This window comes from Phascolarctos cinereus, unplaced genomic scaffold, assembly GCF_003287225.1.
Source record: "Phascolarctos cinereus isolate Bilbo 61053 unplaced genomic scaffold, phaCin_HiC Scaffold_9;HRSCAF=440, whole genome shotgun sequence".
NCBI lineage: Eukaryota > Metazoa > Chordata > Mammalia > Diprotodontia > Phascolarctidae > Phascolarctos > Phascolarctos cinereus.
The window spans coordinates 243,705,718-243,732,640 of NW_027556402.1; the positions used below are offsets into that span (position 1 = coordinate 243,705,718).

At 47.2% G+C, this 26,923-nt stretch overlaps 1 protein-coding gene across 2 annotated transcripts in view; it reads left to right on the forward strand.

Annotated features, from left to right (window-relative positions):
• Window positions 1-26,923, forward strand: part of CREB3L1 (cAMP responsive element binding protein 3 like 1) — a 56,196-nt gene that overhangs the window by 17,181 nt on the left and 12,092 nt on the right. For both annotated transcript variants that reach the window (XM_021009834.2, XM_078148177.1), the window contains exons 2-8: window positions 9,750-9,978; window positions 14,395-14,597; window positions 22,597-22,675; window positions 25,063-25,220; window positions 25,903-26,052; window positions 26,388-26,446; window positions 26,813-26,881. In XM_021009834.2, coding sequence (XP_020865493.1) covers window positions 9,750-9,978; window positions 14,395-14,597; window positions 22,597-22,675; window positions 25,063-25,220; window positions 25,903-26,052; window positions 26,388-26,446; window positions 26,813-26,881 — 947 coding nt within the window. The remainder of the gene's footprint in view (window positions 1-9,749; window positions 9,979-14,394; window positions 14,598-22,596; window positions 22,676-25,062; window positions 25,221-25,902; window positions 26,053-26,387; window positions 26,447-26,812; window positions 26,882-26,923) is intronic.

Sequence of the window (26,923 nt, forward strand, 5' to 3'; positions counted from 1 at the left end):
ATAGAGCACTGGACGGGAGTCCAGAAGATCCAGGTTCAAATCCTGCCTCAGATACTTCCTGGAAGCCCAAGCAAATCACTTTGGGGCCCTGAGGGCCCCTGGACCATGACCAGACTATTGGAATTCAACTAAATGCCATGAACCCAAACATCGTGGTTTAGTGAAAAAGATTCCTGGGTTTGGAGTCAGGGGACCCTGGTTCAAATCCTAGCTCTGATGTTTACTAGCTGGGTAATTGTGACAAGTGACTTCCCCTCCCTGGCCCTTAGTTTCCATATCTGTAAATGAAGGGGTTTGACTCAATGGCTTGTGAAGTGCCCTTCCATTTATATGACCTTATCGTCTAACCCAGCCAGCTCTCCCAGCCTCCTTCCCCCTAAGACGTAGTGATTCAGGCAGTGGCCCTTCAGACCCAGGAATGAACCAACATTCAGTGACCAAGAGGCAAGTAACTTCCCAGGAATGTACCTCTCCCCCAGAATCCCTGTGGGAAGCTTCAGGCTGGGGGCCTCAGCTGGGGGAGGGGAGGAGGGGGTTGGAGGAGTATGGGGAGAGTGTGAGCAAGCTTGTCTCCCATCTATCTCTCCCTTGGAAAGAATTTCCTAGAGCTGGGATTCCCCCCCCCGTCTGGATCTGCTTCTGTCTCCTCCCAAGGGGATGGGAGTAGACAGTGAATTTACCCCAGTGGGTCAACTGGGAAAATGGGAGGAGAGATTCTAAGCAAGGAGAAGTGATGGAGGCTGGTGAAGGTGCCCCATAGCAGGACTCTTTGTGGGGCACTGAGAGACCTAGGAAGGGTTTTCATCCCAGGGTAGAAGACAGGCTTTTCAGAGGCGTGATCCCCACTCCCAGTACTACAGCTGGAGGCCGGAGCAGCTGGTATCCTTCTTCCTAGGATGGAGGAGGGGTGCTCCCCTCAGTCGTCGCAGGGCTCGTAACCCAATGCCCACCCTAGCGTGGAGGGTCTCTGTCCTCTCTGAAGCACTGGGGAGTGGCAGCCAGCTTGAGAAACAGACTTGATGAGTTCATTCCTGGGATGGAAGGGAATGCCTCTTGAAATATTAGGCTCTCAATGCTTCGGTTCCTTCATTTGTTTAAAAAGGGGGGTGGGATTGGAATAGATCGCTTCTGAGCCTCTTTCTCACCTGTGACATCCTTGACCCTACGATTCCTTCCAGTACCGACATTCTGCACTCTAAGGCCCCTCCGAGGTCTGACACTGTATGATCACGCTACTCGGTGACTCTCGCCTCTTTCTGCTGGAAGAGGGGGCCAAGAGTAATAAAAGCTTCATGAATGTCTAGCGTCACGAGGCCCCCTAAGAAGATGGCTGCCCCTTGATTTCGAAAGGCCTGTGTTGTCCGAATGGGGTTGGGGGGAGCTAGGACAATTCCCGGCCCATTCTTCGCTGGGGAAGCTGAGTCCCAGAGAGGCTTGACCCAGGCGACCCAGTCGCCTGGTGAGGAGCCTCTCTGCCCCGGAGCCTGGGCTCCAGCTATAGCTCTTGCCGGGGGGCCCCGGGCAGCCTCGGGACCGGGCCTGGGGGCCGCGCCACCCCGCATCCCTGTGCCGGGCCGTCGGGGGCTGCAGCTTCTCCGTCCTAACCCTGCACTCCTCCCGAGCCCCATCCCGCTCCCTGGGCAGCCTCCGCAGCTGGCTCCGCTCGCTGCTTCTTCCTATTGGCTGCGGGCCTCAGGGAACCGACCAATGGGCGGGCGGCATTCTCCCGGAGGGGACAGGGAGGCTGGCTGTGGACCGATCTCGGCAGGGAGGTGGGGGGGAGGCTCCTCTCTTAACCCTGTATGGGCCGCAGGGCTGCAGGAGGGGCTGAGGCCTTCCCGGAGCTCAGGACCTAGGAATGGGCAAGAGTAGGCGTCGAGAATAGTGAGGACGTCACCTGGAGGACCCTTGGGGAGGACCCAGAGACAGCATCAGAGAGCTGTAGGCTGCTTGAATACTCCCAAGGAATCTGCCATTCAATCCATAAATGTTTGTTAAGGCGTTGTAGGCGTGGCACCGTAGGTGATGGGGCTGACAGAAACGGAAGACTGTCTTCAGCAGGCTTACATTAGATCACATGTGCAGGTATATGAAAAATAAAAGGCCTGCACAACTCCATACTTTCTCCCCATCCCCTCCCCATTTGTAGGGTAGCAGATGGGAGAGGAGGAGGAGCCCTGCCCACTATTAGGTGGGAGGGGGTGACTTTTAAGGCCACCTGCTCCTTCCGTGGGGAAGGAGGAATAATTTGTAGGATCTAAGGTCAGAGACACTGGGGACCATCTTTCTATTCCAACCTTCTTCCCTTATGGAGGGGGTGAGTGAGAAAGCAAATGACTTGCCCAGAATGACCCGGGGAGTAAGTAGCAGAGTCAGGATTTGAACCTAGACCCTCCCTCGGAAGGTTGACACCGACAGTGAGGAGGTCTGTGAGCTGGGACACCCTCGGCTCGTTCCTCTCTGGGAGGGCAGACCAAGCAGCTGCTGCACATGTCACAGCTGGAAGGAAGATTTATGTTGGCACGTCTGTAGGAAAAATATTTAAAGAGAAGGGGAGAACAATTCTAACGTTTCCCGTCTGTTTTCCCGTACCTCCAGTCCTCCACCTCCCACCCTGGAGGACCCTGAGCCTCCGGGACACCCACCTTGCAAACCCAGGGCCTTTTGTTTGGATCTGCAAGAGGTGACCGTAGGGTCAGGCCCAGACCTCTGATCTGAGTGGGAGGGGAACTCTCCCCTTCCCCCACCCTGAGGGAGCTGCTATCTGGATGAGAGAGGATCGTTGCTTGGATGGCGGCAGGGGCTGGGGGAGGGAGATCAGAGTAAAGAGTTGTCCGTCGGCTTTGGAGCTGAAGGGGAGGACAGGAAAGAGCCCTGTGGACACGCGCTGGGCTCTGAGTGCCTAAAAACTTAGAACGTTCCAGACTTTGGCGTGTCATTGGGCGGGCGGGCCTCGATCTAGAGAATGTGGACCCGACCAATGACCGCCCCCCCAGGTTAATCCATGGGAAGGTGGAGATGGCCATCTGGTGAGATCATAGGCTCATAGACTCTGGGCTGGAAGGGACCTCGGACATCATCTAGTCCATCGACACCCCCATTTGACAGATGGGGAAACTGAGATTCCAAGAGGACAAACAACCTGCCCGGGTCAGTTAGAGATTGGAAGAGCCAGGACTAGCCCAGGTTATATCTAGTGCTTTCCCCCATACTACAGACTTCCTGCTAGGCCTCCTCTTTAACCCTTTAGACCCCAACTCACCACCACCCCATTTTACACAAGAGAAAACTGAGTCCTGAGGAAGGGAAGTGACTTACTCTTACCCAACATGGGGCAATTGGTGGCAGAGCCAGGGCTGGAATCTAGGTCTCCTGGCTTCTGGTTCCGTGCTCAATCTTACCACAATTCAAGCCAAGTTAAATCAATTCAACAGATACTTGCTGCTGTCTGGGACTATGTAGCAGGTGCTGGAAATGCCAAAATTAAAGATGACCCAGATTCTGTCCTCGAGGAGCTGACAGTCTTAATACCCTGGAGGATTTGGGAGCAAGATTTGACCTCAGGGGATGCGAGTTCAAATCCTAGCTTTGACACCTACCCATGTGACCTTGGATAAGTCACTCTCTCAGCCTCAACATCTTCATCTTTAAAATTAAGAGATAGGTCTACATGATTTCTAAGGCACCTTCCAGCTATAAATCTATGATCCGATGACAAACGACGGGGGCCTTGTGTTGAGGGGCCCTGATGAAGATGATCAACAAGCTTTTATTAAGCATTTTCTATGTTCCAGCCCCTTTGCCAGGGGCTGAGAATAATAATGATAATAGTAAGCTACCATTTATATAGTGCCTATTATGAGCCAGGCACTGTGCTCAGGGCTTTACGAATAGCATCTTTTTGATCCTCATAGAACCCTGGGAGGTGGAGGCTCTTATGATGCCCATTTTACAGATGAGGAAACTTGAGAAAGACAAAAGTGAAAGTCTCTGCCCTTGAGGAGCTTATATTCTGTCCGAGAGACACTTGTGCATGTACATACACACACACACACACACACACACATACACACTCAGCTCAGCTCGCACAAAGAGAGAGAGAACAAAGAGGAACATTTATATAGTGACTCACAAATATTATCTCATTTGAGATGACATAGTAGGTAGATGCTGTTGTTATCTCTCTTTTACAGTTGAGGAAACTGAGGCAGGTGGCAGTTAAATGACTTGACCAAGGTCACACAGCTAGCAAGTGTCAGTAGCTAGGTTTAGACTCAAGTCTTCCTGGCTCCAGGTCCAGAGCTCTATCCCCTTAGCTGCGGAGATCAAGTGACTAGTCCAGGGCCACACAGCTAGGCCTTCCCAGTTCCAAGTCTGGCTTAACCACTATGTCCTGCTGTGTCTCTCTGGTAGGCCCTCTCCAAAGGCTTTGAGAGATGGGAGGAGTGGGGGGGTTGATGTACGACCTGGATTCCCAGCACGCTAGTGCAGAGGTCAGGGCAGAATCTGAGAGGGCACTGGGGTTGTTCTCTAAGCTTCTGGGGAGCCCCAAAAAGAGTAGGAACAGGACCATCACACTCCAGCCAAGGAAAAAGAGCGTCTCCCATCACTAGCAGTGCTCATGCCCCTTGGCTGCCCCCTCCTCATCGTGGAATAACGCTGAGCTCTCCGCTGGATTTTGGCTGCCTTAGCCAGTGGGGGAGGGGGAGAGAAGGAAGGGAGCAGGAGGGGGGGTCAGGGAAGGAGTCTGAGAGGGGACGGGAGGCCCCCAAACACTGGGGAAAAGGCCCTCTCAGGCCTGGGAGGGTGGGGGTGGGGAACCTATCTGGCAAGTCCTTATCTCCTGAAAAGAAGCTGCTGGAGAAATACCTTCACATCTGACTCACCAGCCTTCTATCCCCTCCCTCCCCTCCCTGCTCCCAGGCTTAGCCTGATAAGGGAGATCCAGGAGGAAAATTGGGTAAGGAACTCCAGCTAAGGGCTGTGAGTGAGGGTGGAGGGCTACTCTGAGGCTATAGACAGCATGGTCCACAGGCCGAATGCAAGGAAGGGATGAGCTCTGGGGCTAGCCGAACAGGCACATTTAGCGTGTGAACAGATGTCACCCTTCCTTAGATGAAAACATTCCCACATGTTTCTAGGCAAAGGGCAGAAATGGAAATCCCGGCTTCTCCAGGGGGCCCCTGACCTCCTCCTGCCTTCATCCTCTCCTTTCCAGAGGCTGCTTGGGCAAGAGTTATACCTATACCCACCAACCCCCAGAGCAGGGAATTAATTTCCAGGATTGTGGGGTACACATTAGGAGTATCAATGGGAGGTCATAGAAAGGTCACAGGGCTGGGATTAGAGAGATCTGCATTCCAGTTGTTGAAGCAGCTGGCTCTGTATCTTTGGATAAGTGACCTGACCTTTCTGGGCCTTGGTTTCCTCATCTGTCAAATGGGAATTCCTGTAAAGATTGTAAGGGTGATGAAAGTAACTTGAGAAGTCAAAGGGGATTACTGGGGGAGATGTGGCTAGACAGCCATTGGTCAGAAAAAGACCCGGGGATTTTAGTAGACCACAAGTTTAGTATGTCACAACAGTGGGAAATGACAGCCGTGATCCTGGGCCACATTAAGAGAGGGAGAACTTCCAGGAATAAAGAAAGATAGTCCTGCTGTACTCTACCTTTGTCTGACCACACTGAGAGTACGGTGTTCAATTCTGAGTTCTCATGATTTAGAAAAAGTGTGAATTATTTTGGAGAACATCCAAAGGAGGGCACTAGAATCAGGAAGGGCCTCAAGGTTATGCCATAACCAGGATTAAGTGAAGGAACCTGGGGTGTTAATCCTGGAGAAAATCCTGGAATTTAATAGCCATTTTCAGGTATCTGAAGGGCAGTTATGGAGAAGAGGGATGAACTCTGTTCTGTTCCCCCCAGAGGGCAGAACTGGGAGCATGGAGGGAGATTTCAAAGAGTTGGGCTTGGGCTAGATGGACTTTTTAGCAACTAGAGCTGTTCAAGAGTAGAACAAGATAGTAGGATTCTCCTCCTTGGAGATCTTCAGGCAGAGGCTGTCCGACTACTCATCAGATATGTTGGAGAGAGGATATTTCCTCAGTACAGGTCAGGTGGGGCGGCCATTGAGCTCCCTTCTGATTTTCAAATTCTGTGATTCTGATTTTGTGGTTCCTTGATATCTGCGACTGCTGGGAAGGGAGCCTTTTAGTGCCTAGCCAGACTCAGGACAGTCATGGCTAAGGAATCCCTTGGCCTGGCTCTCTGGCTTAGGAGCTGTAGCCCAACTACAATTCCAGGGTGTTCTGGGGCTTTGGGTCTCTTAGCTCTAGTACAATCAATCGAAGGAACTGGGGATGTTTAGCACGGAGATGAGAAAACTGGGGGGAGGGGAGGAAACATGGCAGCTGCCTTCAAGTATCTGAAAGGCTGCCCAGTGGAAGAAGGATTGGTCATGTCCAATTAGATAAAGAAGAATGAGGAGCACTGTAAGAACTAAGCCATATTTCAGCTCAGCATTAGCCAGAACTTTTTCATCACTGTTCATAATGGAATGTAGAGGCAGCTGGTGGCTCAGTGGATAGAGCACTGGCCCTGTAGTCAGGAAGACCTGAGTTCAAATCCAGTCACAGACGCTTCCTAGCTGTGTGACCCTGGGCAAACCCTGTTTGCCTCAGTTTCCTCATCTGTAAAATGAGCTGGAGAAGGAAATGGCAAACTACTCCAGTATCTTTGCCAAGAAAACCCCAAATGGGGTCACAACTGAAATGATCCAGTGGCAACCCACCTGGAATGGGCTGTCTTGTGATGAAATGAGTTCCCTCTCACCACAAGCCCATGTAATACTCTCAAGGATTCTTGCTTAGGTGCTTTGGATTTGCTGGTGGCTGAGGTCATGGCGTCTTGGTCCTGGAGCTAGAAGTGACTGAGAAGTCACATGGTCCAACCCTTCATTTTACAGAAAAGGAAACTGAGGCTCAGAGGGGTCAAGTGATTTCTCCACAATCACACTGGCAATAAATAGCAGAGCCAGGATTCACAGTTGAGACCTCTGACCCCAATAATGCCCTTTACTAGTTTTCAGGACATCAGACAAGATTTAGAGTCTAGCTTCCTCATCAGCAAAATAGTAACATCACCATGCAATAAAAATGTTTATTATTAGTGCCATTATTCCTACAACTGCTATCAGGAGTCTCTGCCTGCATATATAAACTGCATGTATTACTTACCCTCCCAGGAAAGGGGGGGAGGGAAGAAGGGAGGGATAGAATTTGTAACTTAAAACTTTTTTAAAAGTATGTTTAAAATTGGGGGGGGGTTGTTGGTAGTGAGACAATCGGGGTTAAGTGGCTTGCCTAGGGTCACACAGCTGGTAAGTATCATGTGTCTGAGGTCAGATTTGAACTCAGGTCCTCCTGACTCTAGGGCTGATGCTCTATCCACTGCGCCACCTAGCTGCCCCTAAAAATTGTTTTTACATGTAATTAGGGAAGAATAAAATATAATAAGAAAAGAAGTCTCATTATGCTTCTTTATGTTATTATCTAATTGGGTCCTATGCATTCACTCTAGTCATCCCCAGTAGACTGAGTGCTCCTAGGTGGCATGGACTTTATCAGCTTCTTCTCCTTTATCAAACAGACAGGACCAAGGACAGCTGGGTGGTGGAGACCCATTCAACAGGGTCTTGACTTCTCATCTAGAAAGACTTTCCAGGAGCAGTAATGACAGAATCTCAGAATTGGAAGACACCTCAGAGAGACTTTAATCCATCCTTTCCCTCACCAAGTATATCCTCTACAGTCAACCTGACAAGTAGCTCTGCCTCAGACTTTGCTTCAAGGCCACTAGTAAAAACTAAGGAGGCGCTCACTAATTAGGGAATAACCAAACAAGTTATATACGGTATACGAATGGGGCGGGATACTATTGTTCCGTAAGAAATGATGGAGGGGATGGTTTTAGGAAACATGGGAAGATTTTGTATGATTTAACGCAGTGAGGTGAACAGAACCAGGAGAACATTTTCTCCAATAACAACAATATTGTAAAGGTAAACAAGTTTGATAGACTTAAGAACTCTGATCAATGCAATGACTAACTATGATTCCAAAGGACTTAAGATGAAACATGCTCCCTACCTCCACATAGATGAAGGAGATGTCATTTTTTGGATGAGGCCATTGTGAGAATTTGCTTTGCTTGGCTACACATTCTTGTAACAGGAGGGTTGTTTTTCCCAGTGGAGGAGAGGGACGTACGAGGGAAAAAAGGGAAGTTTTCATTGATTGAGATAAATAAAATTGAATTTTTTAAAAAAGATCACAAGCAAGTGGAAACCCAAGATCTCCCAAGGCAGTCCATTCCACTTTTGGATAACTCTAATTGTTAAAAAGGTTTTTTTTTCCTGATATTGAGCCTAAGTTTGCTACCTGTTACTCCTAATTCTTCTCTCTTTGGTCAAGCAGAATAAATCTTGAAATGTTCCAGTGTTCCATATTCCTTCAAATAATTCAATAATTCAATTCAAATAATTCAAGACAGCTATCATGTCCAATTTCCTCCCCATCTTTTCTTCTCCATGATCTACACCCCCAGTTCCTTCATCCTTCATAAAGCATGATCTTCAGGGCATTCCCAATCTTTATTGTCCTTTTCTGGACACTCCAACTTATCAGCTTTCCTAACATTCAATGCTGAGAACTAAACATAATATTCCAGGTATGATCAGGCCAGGGCAGAGTAAAGTGGAGCTATCATCTCCCTAGTCATCAAGATGATGCATATCAATGCAACCAAAGGTTTCTTGCCTGCTTTATCAGACTATTAACTGAAAATGAACTTAAAGAGCACTAAAACCCAGACATGTTTTACATTTGAACTACTGTTTAGCCATGTTTCCCTCATCCTGGACTACTGAAATTGATTCTTTGCACCCAGGTGTCAGTTTTTACATTTAGACTTATTCAACTTCATTTTATTCAATTCCACCCAATAGTTTCACCTAGTTGTTATGGTTGTTCAGTCATATCCATCTCTTTGTGACCCCATTTGGGGTTTTCTTGGCAAAGACACAGGGATGGTTTGCTATTTTCTTCTCCAGCTGATTTTACAGATGAAGAAACTGAGTTAAACAGGGTTAAGTGGTCATACAACTAGTCAGTGTCTGAGGCCAGATTTGGACTCACAAAGATGAGTCTTCCTGACTCCAGGCCTAATGTTCCATCCAATGGACCACCTAGCTGCCCCTCTTACCTATAGAATCTCTTCAGATCTTGACTCTACCCTCAAATATATTGTTTATTTATCCTAGCATTGTGTCATCTGAAAATTTGATAACCATTCCATCTATGGCTGTATCCAAGTGGTTGATAGAGAAGTTAATTAGCACAAGGCCATACAGAGACCCTGGTCTAGGCACTGTATTACAATAGAGGTCTTTCTTCCCTCCACAAATTTTCCATTGAGACTTTGTTTCTTTCCTTTCTCTCTATCACTCCTGAATTTGTATATTTGTCTATAAGCATGTCATATCCCCTCTCTCCCATTAGGGCCCCTGAGGAAAGAGACCGTAAAATGCCACATTCTTTATAAAGGTACACATTTTTCACCTGTGTATCCCTAAGAGCCTGGTCCATAGCAGGAATTGAATTGAATTGAATGGATGTTTTAGTTGCTTGGAGAAAACCTTCTGGTAGACAATGACCTTCTGTCTTCTTTTCCCCCTTTCTCCCCCTGCCAGCACTTCCCGGAGCACCTGGAGCACTTCTCAGAAAACATGGAGGACTTCTCCAATGACCTCTTCAGCAGCTTCTTCGATGACCCCATCCTGGCTGAGAAGAACCCTCTGTTGGACATGGAGCTGGACCCACCCACTCCGGGCATCCAGGCGGAGCACAGTTACTCCCTGAGTGGTGACTCAGCCCCTCAGAGTCCCCTCATCCCAGTCAAGACGGAGGACAGCCCAAGAGGTGAGTGCTGGAGAGGAGGAAAGGAGAGGCGAGGGCAGGGAAGGAGAAGGCAGCTGCCCAGGCTCCCCAGAGTGAGGACTCAGAAGACGACAGATTTGGAGTCCAACTCCCATCCTTTGGTCTCCCTACATCTTTTACCTGCCCGTAAGATGAGAGTCCCTGATGGCCCTTCCAGCTATAAATTGTGACCCTTTGATATTACTACCTGGACATGTCATGTTTATGGGCCTCGGTTTCCCCATCTGTAAAACGAGAGGGCTGAACTAGATGGGTTCTGAGCTTCCTTTGAGCTCTGATTCTAAGATCCTCCATGAAGAATTCCATCAATCAAACCCCCTCCCTCTCTCCCCCCAAAGTTGTAGATGGTCTTTCCCTCCTCAAACAATGACATACTATTATTGCAAACCTTAAGCTTGATATAAATGCTAGCTGTGGTTATTGCCTTGTTTACTTATCTGTGCTCCTTGAGGGCAGGGACTGTCTCTTTTTTTGCTTTCGTATGCCCAGTGCTTTACACATAGTAGGTGATTTGTTGATGTCTGCTGAATTGAGCTTCCTGCATAGGTTTTTGTAAAATGCCCTGCCCTGGGGCCTGGGGTAGGCTGGACAGAGCTATGACTAACTCTCCTGGCAGTAGTTAATGGGTATATTCATGAAGCCCCCTACTATGTGTAGGCAAATTTAGTTATTGGAAAAAGGAGGGGTGGCCCAGGCAGACCCTGGAGGATCAGGGACCCTAGAGGTCCAACACTCTTATTTTATCAGTGAGGAAACTGAGCCCCATCAAGGTGAACTGACCTGTCATACAGCTGGTCTCGGATGGGATTCTTTCTGACCCCAGCCTCAGCGCACTCTCCACCATCCACAGAGATGATAGGAGCTGAGCCAATGTCCTATAAGGCACAGCTTACCTTGTCTCCTTCTTCCCCTGCCCCAAATACGGTTCCTTTGGCCAATCCTAGGATGCACCACCCCCATGACTCCTCTGAACAAAAGGCTAGTTGTCCTGGGATGGGAAAGAAGTGTTTCCCCCACCCCAAGTGTTGGTAACCAGGGCAGTCTTACCTGCCCCACCCTAGTTATGGCTTTGGGTGGCAGGAAAGCCTACTGGTTTTCCTTGATGGTCTGAGGCTTTTCAATTCAGCAGGACCCCCTATTTGACTTCTGCCCAGCTGTGAGCACTCCCTCAGACCTCTTCCTCCGTGCCTCGACGTAGGGCAGGAAGGGACCACTGTTCCCCAATCTCGGAAGCTGTGGGCGGGGACAGGGGTGTAGCCCATCCTGTGGCTTGTTTCAGCCCACTACAGACTTTCTGCTCCCCGGCCCTCACCCAGCCCAGCCCAGCCAGGCTCCACTTACCACTCAGCCTGCCCCACACAGACCCTATTTTTAAAGTAATTTGTTTGTGGGCACCTTGCAGGGGGCAGCTTCCTGGAGGCGGCCTGGACCAAGCCCTGTAATTTAGAAGAGCACATGGGTATCCCTGGAGCTCAGGGGCGGCCTGTGGCTCTTCCACCTTCTGCCAGTCCCTCCAGGAAGGGCCCAGGGGTGGGTGGAGGGGGTACAGGGCAGGGTGAGGCAAGCAGCTTTCAGCCAGCCAGGTTCATCACTTCCCCAGGCCCCAAGTCACTGTTGCTTGTCCTCCCTCAGACCCCCTGAAATGCGCTAAGTGCCAAAGCTCCCACTGATGATGGCCAGGTTAGATCCCTAGAGGAGCCTAGCTGAGACCTCCTCACCCAGATGTATAAGAGATGCTCTGCTCTGACGTCTTTAAATTCATAGGAACCCCTGCTTGACTTCTGACTAGGAAAAAGATCACAGGATCATAGACCCAGAATGCAGACCATCAATTTCAACTTCCTCATTTCACAGACAGAACATATACCCGCACTGGAGCTCCCTGGGGCTGGGGGCAGATGGGGAGAGACCCAGGGAACTCAAGAGAGCCTGCATGGAGAGCTCAGCTCTGCTACTCGAGAGCTGTGTAATCCAATGCAAATTCCTTTTTTTTCCGGACCTTCAGTTTCTTTAAATGTAAAACAAGGGATTTGGACTCAACAGCCTTTAAGGCCTAACATCCTTTAGAGTACATAGTAAGTATAGTACAATATAGTATATAGTATGGTCTATAGTCAATATAGTAAAGTCTATAGTAAATATAGTGTAGTATAATATACAGTCTATGTTAATATAGTATAGTGTATAGTCTATAGTAAATATAGTATAGTATACAGTCTATAGTAAATATGGTGTAGTATACAGTCTATAGTAAATATACTATAGCATATAATCGATAGTAAATATAGTATAGTATATAGTAAAGTGGAAGCTTTTTTTGAGGGGTGGGGGGCTGGACATGGACAGAAGCAATTCTTAAGAGAAATTATTGTCATTCAGACCCTACTTTCCTCCCCCACAAAAACACCAAAACTCATGGCTCTAATAAACCTGAAAGAATGCTAGGTACAGAGTCGTCCTCCCCTCTGCAAGGGCTTTCCTAACAGCCAGGCAGCCATTTCAGTGATTTGGTTTGTGCTGAGGACCAGCTCTTGACTTGCCCGGAGTCACACAGCAGGAGTGTTATGTGTCTGAGGCTGGGTTTGAACTCAGGTCCTCCTGATATCAGGGCTGGTGCTCTATCCACTGCACCACCTAACTTCCCCCAGAATTGTATTTTTAAATGCATAAAATAAAATACCTGGGATAACAAAACAAACCAAATATGTTGAAATGCGATTGTCAAAGTATTTTACAGTAAGTTCACAGACCCCAGGTTAAGAACTCCTGATGTAAGCCTTTCGTTGAGGTGAGAAACTGAGACTCAGAGTAGGGAGTGGCTTGTCCAAGGTCCTATAGCTAGTAAGTACAAAAGTCAGAACTGGAACCCAGGGCTTGTGATACTGAGTATGGCAATCTTTCCACTGTACCATGCAGTGCATCGATGGTCATGGGGTGAGTGAAGGAGCCTGCTCCATTTCCAAATACCCTATAGTCTTATCTCCGAAAATATGTTGTGTAGAGAACACATTGTTGGAAGAGTCAAGCACTCCCAGCCCCACAAAAAATTAAAATTTACCCCCCCCAGCCAGCCTTTCTGCCAATAAATAAGAAATCTTGTTTCTACAATGCAGACAGACTCAGAGCCAGCAAGTGTCCTGAAGAGAGCAGAGGGTGGTATTCTCCATCGGGCATCAGCAGGGGCCGTGCTCTTGGGTCCAGACCACCCCTTGTATGCAGTACTCAGGAAGCCTGACCTCGCCCTGCATACACTCCCTCCCTCTGTTCTCTAGGGCAACCCCCCTCCTTCAGTGGGGGGGGTTGGCTACCAGTAGTCAGGAACTGCCCTCTCCTCCTGAGGTGTGGCCTGAGGTCTTCCAGGGGGCTCAATGTGGGCTCTCCTCTACACCCCGGGTCTTTCTCTACCTTCCCCTGGTCCCTAAGGAGCCCAGTGAAGGTATATAAAGATCTCTCAGTCTTTCCAGTTTGACACAGTCCTCTTTCCCACCTTTGGCGGCTGAGTGGTTCGGTGGATAGATCATGAGGCCTGGAGTTAGAAAGCTCTGAGTTCAAATCCAGCCTCAGACACTTACTAACTGGGTGACCCTGGGCAAGTCACTTCACCTTAGTTTGTCTCCATTTCCTCATCTGTAAGATGGGGATAATAATAGCACCTACCTCACAGCATTGTTATGCAGATCAAATAAGATCATTATAAGGTGCTCAGCACAATGCCTGGCCCGTAGTAGGTACTCTGTAAATGTTAGCTATCGTTGTTATTATCATTCCACACATGCAAAAATATGAGATTTGGATTAGATGGATTCTAAGATCCCATCTGGCTCTGATCTATGTGGTGCAATAATCTCATTTCCCTCCTCTGGGCCTTGGTTTTCCTTCTCTGCAAAATGGGAGAGTTGGAGCAGGTGACTTCTGAGAATCGCAGGATCACAGATCTGGAGCCGGGGGGATCTTGAAGGTCATCTAGTCTGACCTCCTTATTTTTACAAATGAGGAAACTGAGGCCAAGGAAGACCAAGGGACTTGCCCAAAGTCACACACATAATAAATGACAGCTAGGATTGGAACCCAAGTCTTCTGGATCCTTTGGGTGGCCCATGAGAGAGAGAGATTGTAAGCACTCCTCACATCTGGGGTAAAGCATGCATGGTAGACCGGCCCTTGCTGTCATGAAGGTGGGAGGGCTCATGATAATAAGCATTATGGAGTAGAAAAAGCACTGAGCCTGAAATTTGAAGAACCAAAATCATCCATTCTTGAAAAGTTGTATGGCCTTAGACAAGTCACTTCCCCTTCTATGCCTCAGTTTCTCTATCTGTAAAGGGAAGAAAGGGGTCAGGGAGCATGATCTCCAAGGTGCTTTTTGGCTCTAAATCTTACCAAACCCTTTCTCCACAGAGCTGGAGCCCGGAGCATGGGCCCTGGGGCATAAGCTATGTGCCATCATGGTGAAGCAGGAGCAGAACCTGGGGCCCGAGCTGCCTAGAGACCAGCTGGCAGCCCCCTCACCGGTTGTGCTCCCAGGCCCCATCAGCACCACCTCTGCCGACATGCCGATGTTTAACCTCAGCCCACTCTCCCGGCTGCCCGCCCCCCACGAGGTGAGCCCTGGCTTCTGGGCATCTTCCCAGGCCCCAGTGGGGGGGAAGGGGAGAGAAAGGTATTTGTTTGTGTGTGTGTCCATAGGGGGAAGGAGGGGCGTGCCGTGAGAGGCGGCTGTGAATGGTGACCTGGCCTAAGAGGGAGGCGGGACACTGGGTCTCAAGTCCACGCTTCAATACTCGTCCAATGTTCTAAAGGTCACCTCGTATTCTGTGATCCTCTGACAAAGCCCCATTTTACAGATATGGAAACTGAGGCTTGAAAAGGGGAGGCAGCCAGTCCCCTAAAGGTGGATGGAGCTAGGATGCAAACCTAGATCTCCCGTCTCCAAGCCCAGCACCCTCTCCCCCTCAGAGGCCTACTTTTTCCTCTTCTGTAAATTGGGAGTTAGGAAGAGACAAGATTTCTAACTAAAGTCCACAGGTCATTTGAGTTACTCAAATGACCTGTGGTTTTTATGAGGAGGTTGGAATAAGTGATCTCTAAGGTTTTCTAGCTTAGTATCTCAGATTTAGACCTTAGAGGCTTTCTGGTATAATTCCTTCATTTTTTAGAAGAGGAAATGAGGCCCAGAGAGAGGGAACTTGCCCAAGGTTACACAGGTAGTCAATATCAGAGTTAGAATTGGAAACCAGGTCCTCTGACCCCGAACTCTGGGCTCCTTCTACTGCTTCACCTCTGGTCTTCTAAGAGCTGTCATTTTCTCTGGTTTTCTGATTCTTAAACCTTGGGCAAGTCAGTTTCCCTTCCCTGATCTCTGGTTTTCTTGTCTGTAAAATGCAAATGATAATTCTCTCCCACAGGGATGTTGTGAGGAAAACGCTTTGGAAAAGTGAGCTCTGATTATCCTTGCTAGAGAAAGCAAGTTTCTGCGTGTGCTTTGGGGCAAGGGGGAAAAGATTTTGGAAACTGAGAGGAAACGGTCTCTTGGAACTCCTTTCTGAGCCCTGAGCTCTGGAAGATGCATCAGAGGCTGAAAAGGACAGTCAGGGTAACTGAGGACATTTAGGAAGTGCTTTAAACATTGCAAGCCATTTAACATCCGTGACCTCATTTGAGCCTACCTCATGACAGAAGACTCACAACAGAAGAGAGAGAGTCAAATTCCAGCTCTGCCTTTCCTTGTAGATGCTGGGCAAGGCATTTCCCTAATCTGAAAGGGCCTCAGTCTGAGAGGGCCTCAGTTTCCTCATCTACAAAATGAGGTGGTTAGACTTGATGACTCTGAAGGTCCCATCCAGCTCTAAATTAATGCCTGGATTAGAACCCAAGTCTTCCTGATGCCAAGTCCATCCACCTTGCCATATTACTTATTATCCCCATTTTTTTCAGATGTGGAAACTGAGGCTCAAAGAGGTGGCCTAAAATGACCATAGTCACATAGCTAGGGGCAGTGGCGGGACTGGAACCCCAGTCTTCCTAACTCTAAGACCTGTACATGGTGTAGTAAATAGAGCTGTTCTTGAACACAGGAAGATCTGAGATCCAATCCTACCCTGCTCAGACACTTAATAACTGTTTGGCCTGGGCAAGTCATTTACCTCAGCCTTAATTTTTTCATCTGTAAAATGGGGATAATAACAGAACCTACCTCCAAGGACTGCTATATGAATCAATTAAGATAATACACGTTAGGTTCTTTATAAACCTCAAGGCCTGCATTAGGACTCAGTTGCTCACTATTACTCACTACCCATGGTGCTATATAGCACCAGCACCAGAGGCTAAGGCTATAGCTCTCTCTTTTTCTCATCTCATTCTGCCCTCCATGTACATACACACACCCATTTCCAACTCAATTCTCTAAATAGGCATTTTAAAAGTGACTTAGTGGTTAAAGCAATGGGCTTAGAGCCCAAATCTAGGTTCAAATCCCACAAGCACTCATGAATTCTGTGACCCTGAACAAGTCATTTAATCTTTCTGAGACTCCGTCAACAAACATTTTTTGTTTCTTTTTTTTTAAAAGAATGTTTTTTTTTTAAATTTTGTTTTTCCCCAACTGCGTGTAAAAACTATTCTTAGTGTTTGGTTTTTTTTACAATCAACAAGCATTTATTAAGCACTAATTGTTAGCCAGGTGGTTGCTGAGGCTCAGATAAGATGCTATAGGTAAAGTGTTTGTAACTCTATAGAAATGTCAATTATTAGGATGAGGCCTAAAATTTAGAGGGGGCCTGATTCACATTACCCCCATTTAATCCCCAGAACAGCCCTATGAGGTAAGCAGTGGAAGTATTATTATCTCCATTTTATAGATGAGAAAACTGAGACTCAGAGGGGTAATGTTTTTTTACTAGGGTCACAGGGCTTGTAAAGGGGTCTCTCGTGGCACCTTCCCTAGTCTTGAGCCCAGGGCTCCAAGGAGATTTTGAAGACCTATTGATGGCCAAAGAGCCAGAACACAGACTCAATCCCAAGTGTCCTAGCCCAATGTCTAGTATTCTACCCACTGCATTATATTTCCTCTGCTTCTGGCTCATGCCCTCTGGGGGAGCATCAAGGGTACTGCTTTCCTGTATCCCTGAATGGCGTATACCGAGGGAAAAGGGAAGGTTTAGTACCAGGGGTTCATTATCATTTCTTTGTGATGGACCCCTCTGGTAAGCTTATAAAGCTTATATATCTCTTCTTAAAATGTTGTTTCTATTTATTTATTTTAGTACTTTATTTTAAATAAGATTTTTTTTCAATTAACAAAATTTATTTTCTCTCCCTCCCTGCTAGGGGGAGAAAAAAACCAAAACCCTTCTGACAAATATGCATAGTCAAGCCAGACAAATGCCCTCATTGGCTATGTCCAAAAATCTATGTCTCGCTCTGAATTCTGAGTCCGTCATCTCTCTGCCAGAATGGTGAGGGGGTGGGGGTGGCCTACTTCATCATCTGTCTTTTGGAATCATGGCTCATCATAGTGTGGATCAGAATTTTCATAGCTTTCAATGTTGTTTGCCTTAACAATGTTGTTATTACTGTGTAAAATGTTCTCCTGGTGTGTCAGTTCATACAAGTCTTTCCTGATTTCTCTGAGACCATCCCCTTCATCATTTCTTACAGCACAATAATATTTCATTATAACTATGCCCAAAGGGCTATAAAACTGTGTATACCCTTTGATCCAACAATATCACTGCTAGGTCTATATCCCAAAGATATAAAAAAGGGAAAAGGATCTATTTGTACAAAAATAGTTATAGCAGTTCTTTTTGTAGTGGTTAAGGATTGGAAATCGAAGGGGTGTCCATCAATTGGGGAATGGCTAAACATGCTGTAGTATACAATTATGATGGAATATTATTGTGGTATAAGAAATGACAAGCAGGATGATTTCAGAAAAACCTGGAAAGGCTTACACAAACTGATGTAAAGTGAAGTGAGCAGAACCAGGACAACCATGTACACAGTAACAGCAACATTGTTACAATGAAGAACTGTGACTGACTTAGCTATTCTCAACAATAGGTCCCAAAGGACTAATGGTGAAACATAATATCTGCCTCCAGGGGAAGAACTGATATTGTTTGAATACAGACTGAAACATGCTATTTTTCACTTTCTTTCTTTCATTCTTTATCTTTTATTCATCTTCTTGTACAAAATGACTAATGTGGAAATGTTTTACATGATTGCACATGGATAATCTATCTGATTGCTTACTGTCTCGGGGAGGGAGAGGGAAGGGAGGAGGGGAGGGAGGGGAGATAGAATTTGGAATTGAAAACTTAAAAAAAAAACCCAAACGTTAAAAATTTGTTTTAGGGACAGCTAGGTGACACAGTGGATAGAGCACCGGCCCTAGAGTCAAGAGGACCTGAGTTCAAATCTGACCTCAGACACTTGACACTTACTAGCTGTGTGACTCTGAGCAAGTCACTTAACCCCAATTGCCTCACAAAAATACAAACCAGAGAAATGACATCATGTGTGTCAGCAGGAAAGGAGGTAGGTCAGGCATATAGTAAAACTGAGGGATAATAATAATTTTTTTAAAATTGTTTTAACCTATAATTGAGGGGGAAAGTATATCTTTAAATTTAAAAATATATTCCATTATATTCATATTGGCCATTCCTCAATTGATGGGAACCCCTTTGGTTTCCAGTTTTTTTGCCACCACAAAAATGAGCTGTTACAAATATTTTTGTATACATGGGTCCCTTTCCTCTTTCTTTAATCTCCTGGGAGTATAGGTCTAGTGGTGGTATCTCTGGGTCAAAGGACATACATAGCTTAGTGACTTTGAGGTCATAGTTCCAAACTGCTATCTAGAATGGCTATGCCAATTCCCAGTTTGACCAGCAGAACATTTATGTGCCTGTTTCTCCAAAACTTCTCCAACAGTTTTGCCAATCTGATGGGTATGAGGTGGAATCTTAAGAGTTGAATTAATTTGTATTTCTTTAATCATTACTGATTTGCAGCATCTTTCATATAGCTATTGATAGCTTAGATTTCTTCCTTAGAAAACTGCCTATTTATATCCTTGGACCACTTATCAAATATGATATAGCTCTCATTCTTACAAATTTGAATGAGTTCTTGGAAATGAGACCTGTATTAGCAAAACTTGCTGCAAAGAGTTTTTCCCCTAGTTACCTACTTCTCTTCTAAATCTAGCTGCATTGGTTTTGTTTATTAAAAAAAAAGTATAACTTTATTTAGTCAGATTGTCTAGAATGCTTTTAATGCATAAAATAAAATACGTAGGATTACAGAGGAAATCAATTGTATTGGAATAGTTATCAGAAAACATTTTTTTTAAATCACGGACCTCGGGTTAAGAACCCCTTTTCTTTTTTCTTTTATTTATTTTCTTTCATTTTTACTAGTATTTTATTTTTTTCCAATTACATGTAAAAACAGTTTTTAACATTCATTTTTTATAAAATTTTAAGTTCTGAATTTTCTCCCTCCCTCCTTTCCCTCTCCCCTCTGTTTTATTATTCAGTATTTTATTTTTCCCCAGTTACATGTAAAGACAAATTTTAACATTTGTTTTTAAAACTTTGAGAAGAATTCTTTTCTAAGATCTCTTTTAGAACTAAGCATCCACCTTTGAATTAATTTAAATTTTGACTGGATTTAGTGACAGTGCAAAATCCATTGGCTTCAAAATTGGAGGAGCTGAGTTCTAAACCCACCTCTGGCACTTACTACCTGTGTGATCTTGGGCAAGTCACTTCCCTTTTTACGTCTCAGTTTCCTAATCTGTAAAATGAAGGGATGGGGTATACTACATGGCTTCTGAGATCTCTCTGCATCTTAATCTAGAGGCCCAGAAGGTCTGTGGATAGATTTCAAGGAGTCTGTAAACTTGGATGGGAAAAACATTACATGTTTATTTCAATATAATTGGTTTCTCATGTAATCCTACATTTCTTATTTTATGCTTTTAAAAACACGATTCTGAGAAGGGGTCCCTGGGCTTCACCAGATGGCTGCCCAAGGGGGATGGGCACAAAAAAGGTTGAGAACTCCTCTGGTGGATCTGGAACCCAAAACCTTTTCATCCCTCCACTGCCCACTGAAAGTCCAATGTAGGCTCTCAGTTGTATCCCACTCCAACCTGAACTCTTCAAGCAAGGGCTGGATAACCATTAGGTTGTGGTGGGAATTCCCATTTGGGGACAGGATAGACTAGATCAAGATCCCTGGACTAGATAGCCTCCACATTAGATGGCCTCTGAGTTCTCTTTCAACTTAGAAATTCTATGATTTAGTAGTTCCATATCTGCCACTTAACTGGCTATGTGATCTTGGGTAAGTCACTTTCTGGGTTTCCATTTCCTCATCTATAAAATGAGGGAGTTGGCCCAGACCTCTAAGGCCCTTTCAGTAATTTGTCTTCCTTTTCATTGAACACCCTGTCCCCAACTCCTTGCCAGGGCCCAGAGTTCTCTGTAGACCCTCCGTAGATAACTTCATATCATGAGAAACTCATAATATGGCCCAAAAAACTTAAGGCTAATGGTACTTTTGAAAAAGAGGACCAAAAAAAAAAAAAGAAAGAAAGAAAAGAAAAAGAGGACCAGAAGGCATGCTTAACCCAGATGGTGAAGGTGGGATTTCACCCATCCATCCTCCGTGCTGGAGGCCAGCCTCACTCCCTGCTTTAAACAAAGGCATTCCATCCGTCTGGGTCTGGCCTCTTGGGGTGCAGACTCAGAGTAGGCATTCAGCTGCCAACTAGCTGAGGTTCGAAGGTGGCCCCCAATGTGTCTCTGTTCCCTGGGACCTACCAAGGAAGTTGCTTCAGATCTGACTAGATTCAAGCCCCCTCCCCGTGGTTCCACTCTCTACTGCTCAACAAACTTAGGCCAGATGGAAAGGAAGAAAGGACTCCCAGGCTGTTTGTGCTGGGATCACCCCCCCTTCACCCCCCATCCCCCCCTTCCAACCATCCATCCCCCTCACCTGCTTTGGGAAGGCTTCAGCTGTGATTTATACACCAGGTCTCTTTGAGTCCCGGGCCCCTGGGGAGAGGAATGGGGAGAAAAGAGGAGGGTAGCAGAATGAGGGAGGGAGAAAGGCAAGGGGGGAAAGAGAAGGAGAGGAGGGAAGAGGTAGGGAAAGGAGGAGAGAGACGAGGAAGAGAGAGGAGGGAAAGGGAAATAGGGAAAGGGGGAGAGAATGAATGAGGAGAAGGAGGAAGGGAGAGGAAGAGAGGGGAAAAGAAAGGGGAAGAGGACCAAGAGAGAGAGATAGAAAGAGGAAGGTGGGGGAGAGAGGGGGAAAGGAGATGAGGAGAGGGGCAGAGAGATAGAAGGAAGAAAGCAGGGGAGGGGTAAATGAGGCACGGGGGGAAGGGAGAGAGGGAAGGAGAAACAAGAGGAGGTGGAAGTAAGAGGAAAGATAGGGGAGGGAGGGGAAGGGAGAGAAAAGAGAGGAGGGAGGAGGAAAGAGGGCAAAAGAGGAGGAGAAGAGGGGGAGGGGAAGCAGGAAAAGGGGAAAGTCAAAAAGAGGGAGGGAGAAAGGGGGGAGAGTTAGAGAGACAGAGGGGGGTGAGGCAAAAGGACTGAGGGAGAGGGAGGAGGAAAAGGGGCCAAATAAAGAAGGAAAGAAGGGGGAAAGAAGAGGGGAGAAGAAGTGAAAGGGAGACAGGAGGAGAAAGAGGGAAAAAGGGGAGCAGGGAGGGATTGTGAAGAAAGGAGAAAGGGTGAGGTCAAAGGGACAGGGAATGGGGGGAGAGGAAGGGCAAGGAGGGAGGAGGAGGAAGGAAGGAAGAAGAGGAGGGAGGGGAGAGAGGAAGGGAGCTGAGGAGAGAAGAGAGGGGAATAAAATGCTCTCCAATTAACCATAAGCCACAGTTTATCAGAAACATCTGTTGGAGAGGCAGGGGAGCCAGCTGCTCGAAGGATGAAGGGAAGGCTCCTCGCTCTGACTGGAGCTGCGTCCAAAGGAATGGGAGCTCCCTGCCTCAACCCACCCTGAGAAATGAAGGGTCAGGCTGTGGGCCCCTCAGGCCATGGTGTACATGGAAAGATTGGGGGGTGGCCAGGGGCCATCCTGGGGGTCCTGTGGGCTCTCCCATCACCCTTCCCATGATCCCCACAGACTCGTGGCCTCCTCTCATGTTTCCTCAAAGATAAGAAGAGGGAGAGTTTGTGGGAGCAGGGGTGGAGGCAGGGATGAGGCAGCAATCATGGGAATCTGAGGCAAGGCTGGCCCTCTCTAGCTGGGTGACTAGGGGTAAGTCACTCGACCTCTGGGAACCTCAGTTTCTTCATCTGTACAAAACACCTCAGAATTCGTGTCAGGGTGAAAGTTAACCCTAACTTCCCAGAGTTGTGAGAAAAATACTTTGTGGACTTGAAAGTGCAAGTGGAAAGAATGCTAGATCAGGGTTCATGTGTTGACCCTGCCATTTATTGTCTGTGTGATCTAGCCTCTCTGGGCCTCAGTTTTCTCATCTGTAAAATGAGCACATGGGTTAAATGTACATATGCTCCGATGTGTTTGAAATGGGAGCTCTTGCTATTATTACTGTTTTTTTCTCAGGCCCCAGGAGAGATGACACAGACACCTGTGATCAAGGCTGAGCCCAGGGAGGTGAATCATTTCCTTGAGGTGCCTACAGGTAAGGAGGCAGGGGGGGCCCAGCTGGCTCAGAGAGGATGCTGTCTGCATTACTCAGCAGCCCTGATGCTGGTCGCCATTCACCACCCTTCTTTCCCTATGATCCCCCACCATCTGTACTGCCAGAGGTGGCTAGGAAAAACCATTAGCTCACCCCGTGCCTGCAGTGCTCTCCATCTGGGCCTCAGCTGCTCACAAGCCTTTACTCCATTCCTGACGCAGCCTAAGCACCACCTTCTACCTGAGAGCTTTTCTGAGTCCCCCGGAGGCCAGTGCCCCCTCCCAAAATTCCCTCCTCTTCATTCTGTGGCTAGAGCCCCAGGCCTGGGGTTAGGAAGACTGAGTTCAAATCCAGACACAGACACTTAATAGCTGTGTGACACTTCGCTTCTGCCTGCCTCAGCTTCTTCATCTGTAAAATGGAAATAATAATACTACCTATCTCCCAGGGTGGTTGTAAGGATCAAATGAAATAATATTTGTAGAGCCCTTAGTACAGTACCTGGCACATGGTAAATATATATAAATGTTAGCTACTAGTAGTAGTAGTAGTAGTAGTAGTGGTGGTGGTGGTGGTGGTGATGGTGGTGGTGGTAGTAGTAGTAGTGATGGTAGTGGTGGTAGTAGTAGCAGCAGCAGCAGCAATAGTAATACTAGTAGTAGTAGTAGTAGTAGTAGTAGTAGTAGTAGTAGTAGTAGTAGTGGTAGTAGCAATAGCAGTAGTAATCAAGGGAAGAGCCAGGATTTGAACTGAGGTCCTTAAACTCTCCAGTCAGAACCCTTTTCACCAAGGCTATTTTTTTTTCTGAACTATTTTAAGTCCTCCCTGGCATTTAAAGTGCTCTGGAAAGTTCTAGACTCTCCTACACTCATGTCTACTGTGGTTCAATCATTTTTCAGCTGTGACCCCATTTGGGGTTTTCTTGGCAAAGATACTGGAGTGACTTGCCATTTCCTTCTTCAGTTCATTTTACAGATGATGAATTGAGGCAAACAGGGTGAAATGATTTGCCCAGGGTCACACAGCTAGTAAGTGTCTGAGGTCACATTTGAACTCAGGTCTTCCTGACTCCAGGCCCAGCACTCTGTCCACTGTACTACCTAGCTTCCTGTCATCTACTACTTTTCCCCAGTCCACTTAGATCTTTCCTATACTTTGTACCTGGTCTTACTATTTAACCATTGAAAGAGTCAGATGAAAGGAGAGGCCAGAGAAAGATCTTCAAAAACATCCCTCACTCAAAAGGAAGTCCTTAGGAGAAGGCATTCCCAGTGGGTATCTGGGAATGTCCCAATCCCGTCTGTGCCTTGCTCCCTGGGCATTAGCGGCTGGGCTCTGAGCCCTGCTGGGGGTGAGGGAGTATATATTGAATGTTTCTGGGGTTTAGGCTTGATAGCCCTGGGGGTCCCTTCTAGCTCTAAAACAGTGATCCCACGAACCTCCTCACTTCACAAATGAGGAAACTGAGGCCCACAATGATGACTAACTTGAAGTCACTTATTCCCTGAGCCTAAGTAAGTAAAAGTTCAGTTCAAGCTCCTCAGGGTAGGGGCTATATATATATATATACATATACACATACATACATACATACATATATATATATACACACACATATATATATACATACATATATATATGTGTATATATATATATACACATATATATATATATATATATATATATATCATGTTTGTATCATCATAGCAGGCCTAGCACAGAACCCTTAATAAACATTTATTGAGTGGATCAATGTTGGGCTTGAAAACAGATTCTTACTTGGGCATGGGCAGTTCCAGAGCCATAACTAGGAATTTTTGTGCCCAGGATAGGTACCACACACCTGGAAAAAATGGACACAAAGCTTACCCTCATTTGGAGGGGAAGGATGAAGGGAACAGGGTGGGGGAAAAGCTTTGTATTTTTAATTTATTCTTCTTCTTAACAACACACTAAGCCCTATTGTTACTATGCTCCTGAAGACTGTGTAAGTGCTCCCTCTAAATTCAGCTCCCTAGGGCAAAGCTCCAAATGCCCTACCTTAGTTATATCTCTGGGAAGTTCATTTAGATAACTGAACCAAACCTTCCTTGAGGTTAGAGTCTCAGGAGCTGGGGTGAGGCCTTCCTGTAATCAAGTCTGTGATGGCAAAGCTGAGCACTGTCTATGGTAAACTGGTCCTGAAGAGTTCCCTCTTCTACAGAATAGAAGAATTGGAATGAGTAGTCTCCATGAACTCTTTAAGCTCTAAACCGTAGGATATTCTATTTGAGTAGGAGGCAAGATCCCAGTAACTGGTCCCTGTGATGTCAGATCGGGGTGGGGCCATGGGAAGTCAGGGCTGGGAGCTGGGTCACAGTAACCTGATTTCCCTGGACTCTTCTCAGATGACTTGGTACAGATGCCACCGACACCACCGAGCAGCCACGGCAGTGACAGCGACGGTTCCCAGAGCCCCCGATCTCTGCCGCCGTCCAGCCCAGCCCGGCCCACAGCACGTTCATCCGCGGCCATCTCTTCCTCTCCCCTCCTCACTGCCCCACATGTAAGAAAGTAGGAAGTGGGGAGCCCTATGGTGGGAGGATGAGGAGCCTGCCAATGGGGAGCTTTGAGTCTTCTGAGGAGGGAGGCATTTGAGTTAAGGGGAGGGAGTCCTAGGAATCCAGATGGAAAGAACGACCCCCTCCTCTTCCTTTCCTGTGGGATCATGTTCCCAAAATGAAAAGCCACTAGCTCTGGAAAGAGAAGTCTTGGGTTCAAATTCCCCCCTGCTACTTACTACCTTAGGCCAATCAATTACCCTCCGTAGGCTTCATTTTCCAAGAGAGTAAAATCGAAGGATTTATCTAGGCAGCCTGTGAGGTCCCTTCTAGCTTGGATCGGGAATCCTCGGAGCTTGGGGCTGGGGGGAGGGGCATGCACTGGAGGTCAGAGGGCACATCTGGCAACAGAGCTGCCGCCATCTCTCATGGTATCTTGAGCATGGTGGGGGATGGGGGTGAGGGAAGGGCAGAGATCTCTGATGAACAAGCTCTGGAAGGTGGATGCCAAGGATGGTCCCACCCAAGGAATGTTTCCTTCCCCATCCTCCAAGATATGAGGGCCAATGGGTAGCACTAAAGCATGAACCTGGCTCTTGAACATGAATCTGATTTGGGCTTTCAAAGGCAAGGGCAGCTTTCTCTAAAGTCCTTCTCCCCATCCCGCCCAAAATGTGTGTCCTCCAGAAGCTCCAGGGAACGTCCGGGCCACTGCTGCTGACAGAGGAAGAGAAACGTACTTTGATTGCAGAGGGCTACCCCATCCCCACCAAACTCCCCCTCACCAAAGCTGAGGAGAAGGCCTTAAAGCGGGTCAGGAGGAAAATCAAGAATAAGGTATGGGGGTGACTTCAGGCCTCAGGGTCTACCATCAGGAGGAGGAAGGGTGCCCCCCAGGGACATTTCTAGACCCCTGAATGTGAGGTCATCCCAGCTCTGATGCTTACTTCCTAGGTTAGCCTGTGCACTTTCCTTCCCTGGGGGCTTCAGTTTCCTCATCTGTAAAATGACAGTGTTGGACACAGTGGCCTCTAAGATCCTAGGAACTGTGACCAGCCCTTCAGGCTGGGGCTGCTGCTAGTGGCGCTGCATAGGAGTGGGGGGCTAAGAAGGAGAATCTTGGGCAGCAGCATTCCCAAACCTCATCCCCCTTGTGGGTCCTTTCTCTCCAGATATCTGCCCAGGAGAGTCGCCGGAAGAAGAAGGAATATGTGGAGTGTCTAGAGAAGAAGTAAGAGCCTGAGTTTCTTTTTATTTCTTTTTTCTATTCAACAAGGAGGGCGATGAGAAGTAAAGAAAACTGATGTTTGTTCATTGAAAAATGTTATTGTTGGCTTTTTAAAAAAATGAGGCCCCTTTGGAAAGGGCGAGTCCCTCCCTGCTAGGCCTGTATATTTTTATCCAGGGACACCAGAGGGTCAGGGGTGGGATCCTGGGCAGTCTGGGAGGGGTGGAGGCAGGAGCCAGAATGAGGGGGGCCCCAGGGGAGAGGACAGCAGGGGTGGGCGGCCCCAGGATGACAAGAGTCACGGCCCCACCGGGGTTTTCCCCCTCCTCCCCCCCAACTCTGAACCTGGTGTCCACTTGACCCCAACAGAGTTGAGACATTCACATCAGAGAATAATGAGCTATGGAAGAAGGTGGAAACCCTGGAGAATGCCAACAGGTAAGCAGCGCCCCCTCCCCGGCCTTTGCCTGGGTGCCAATG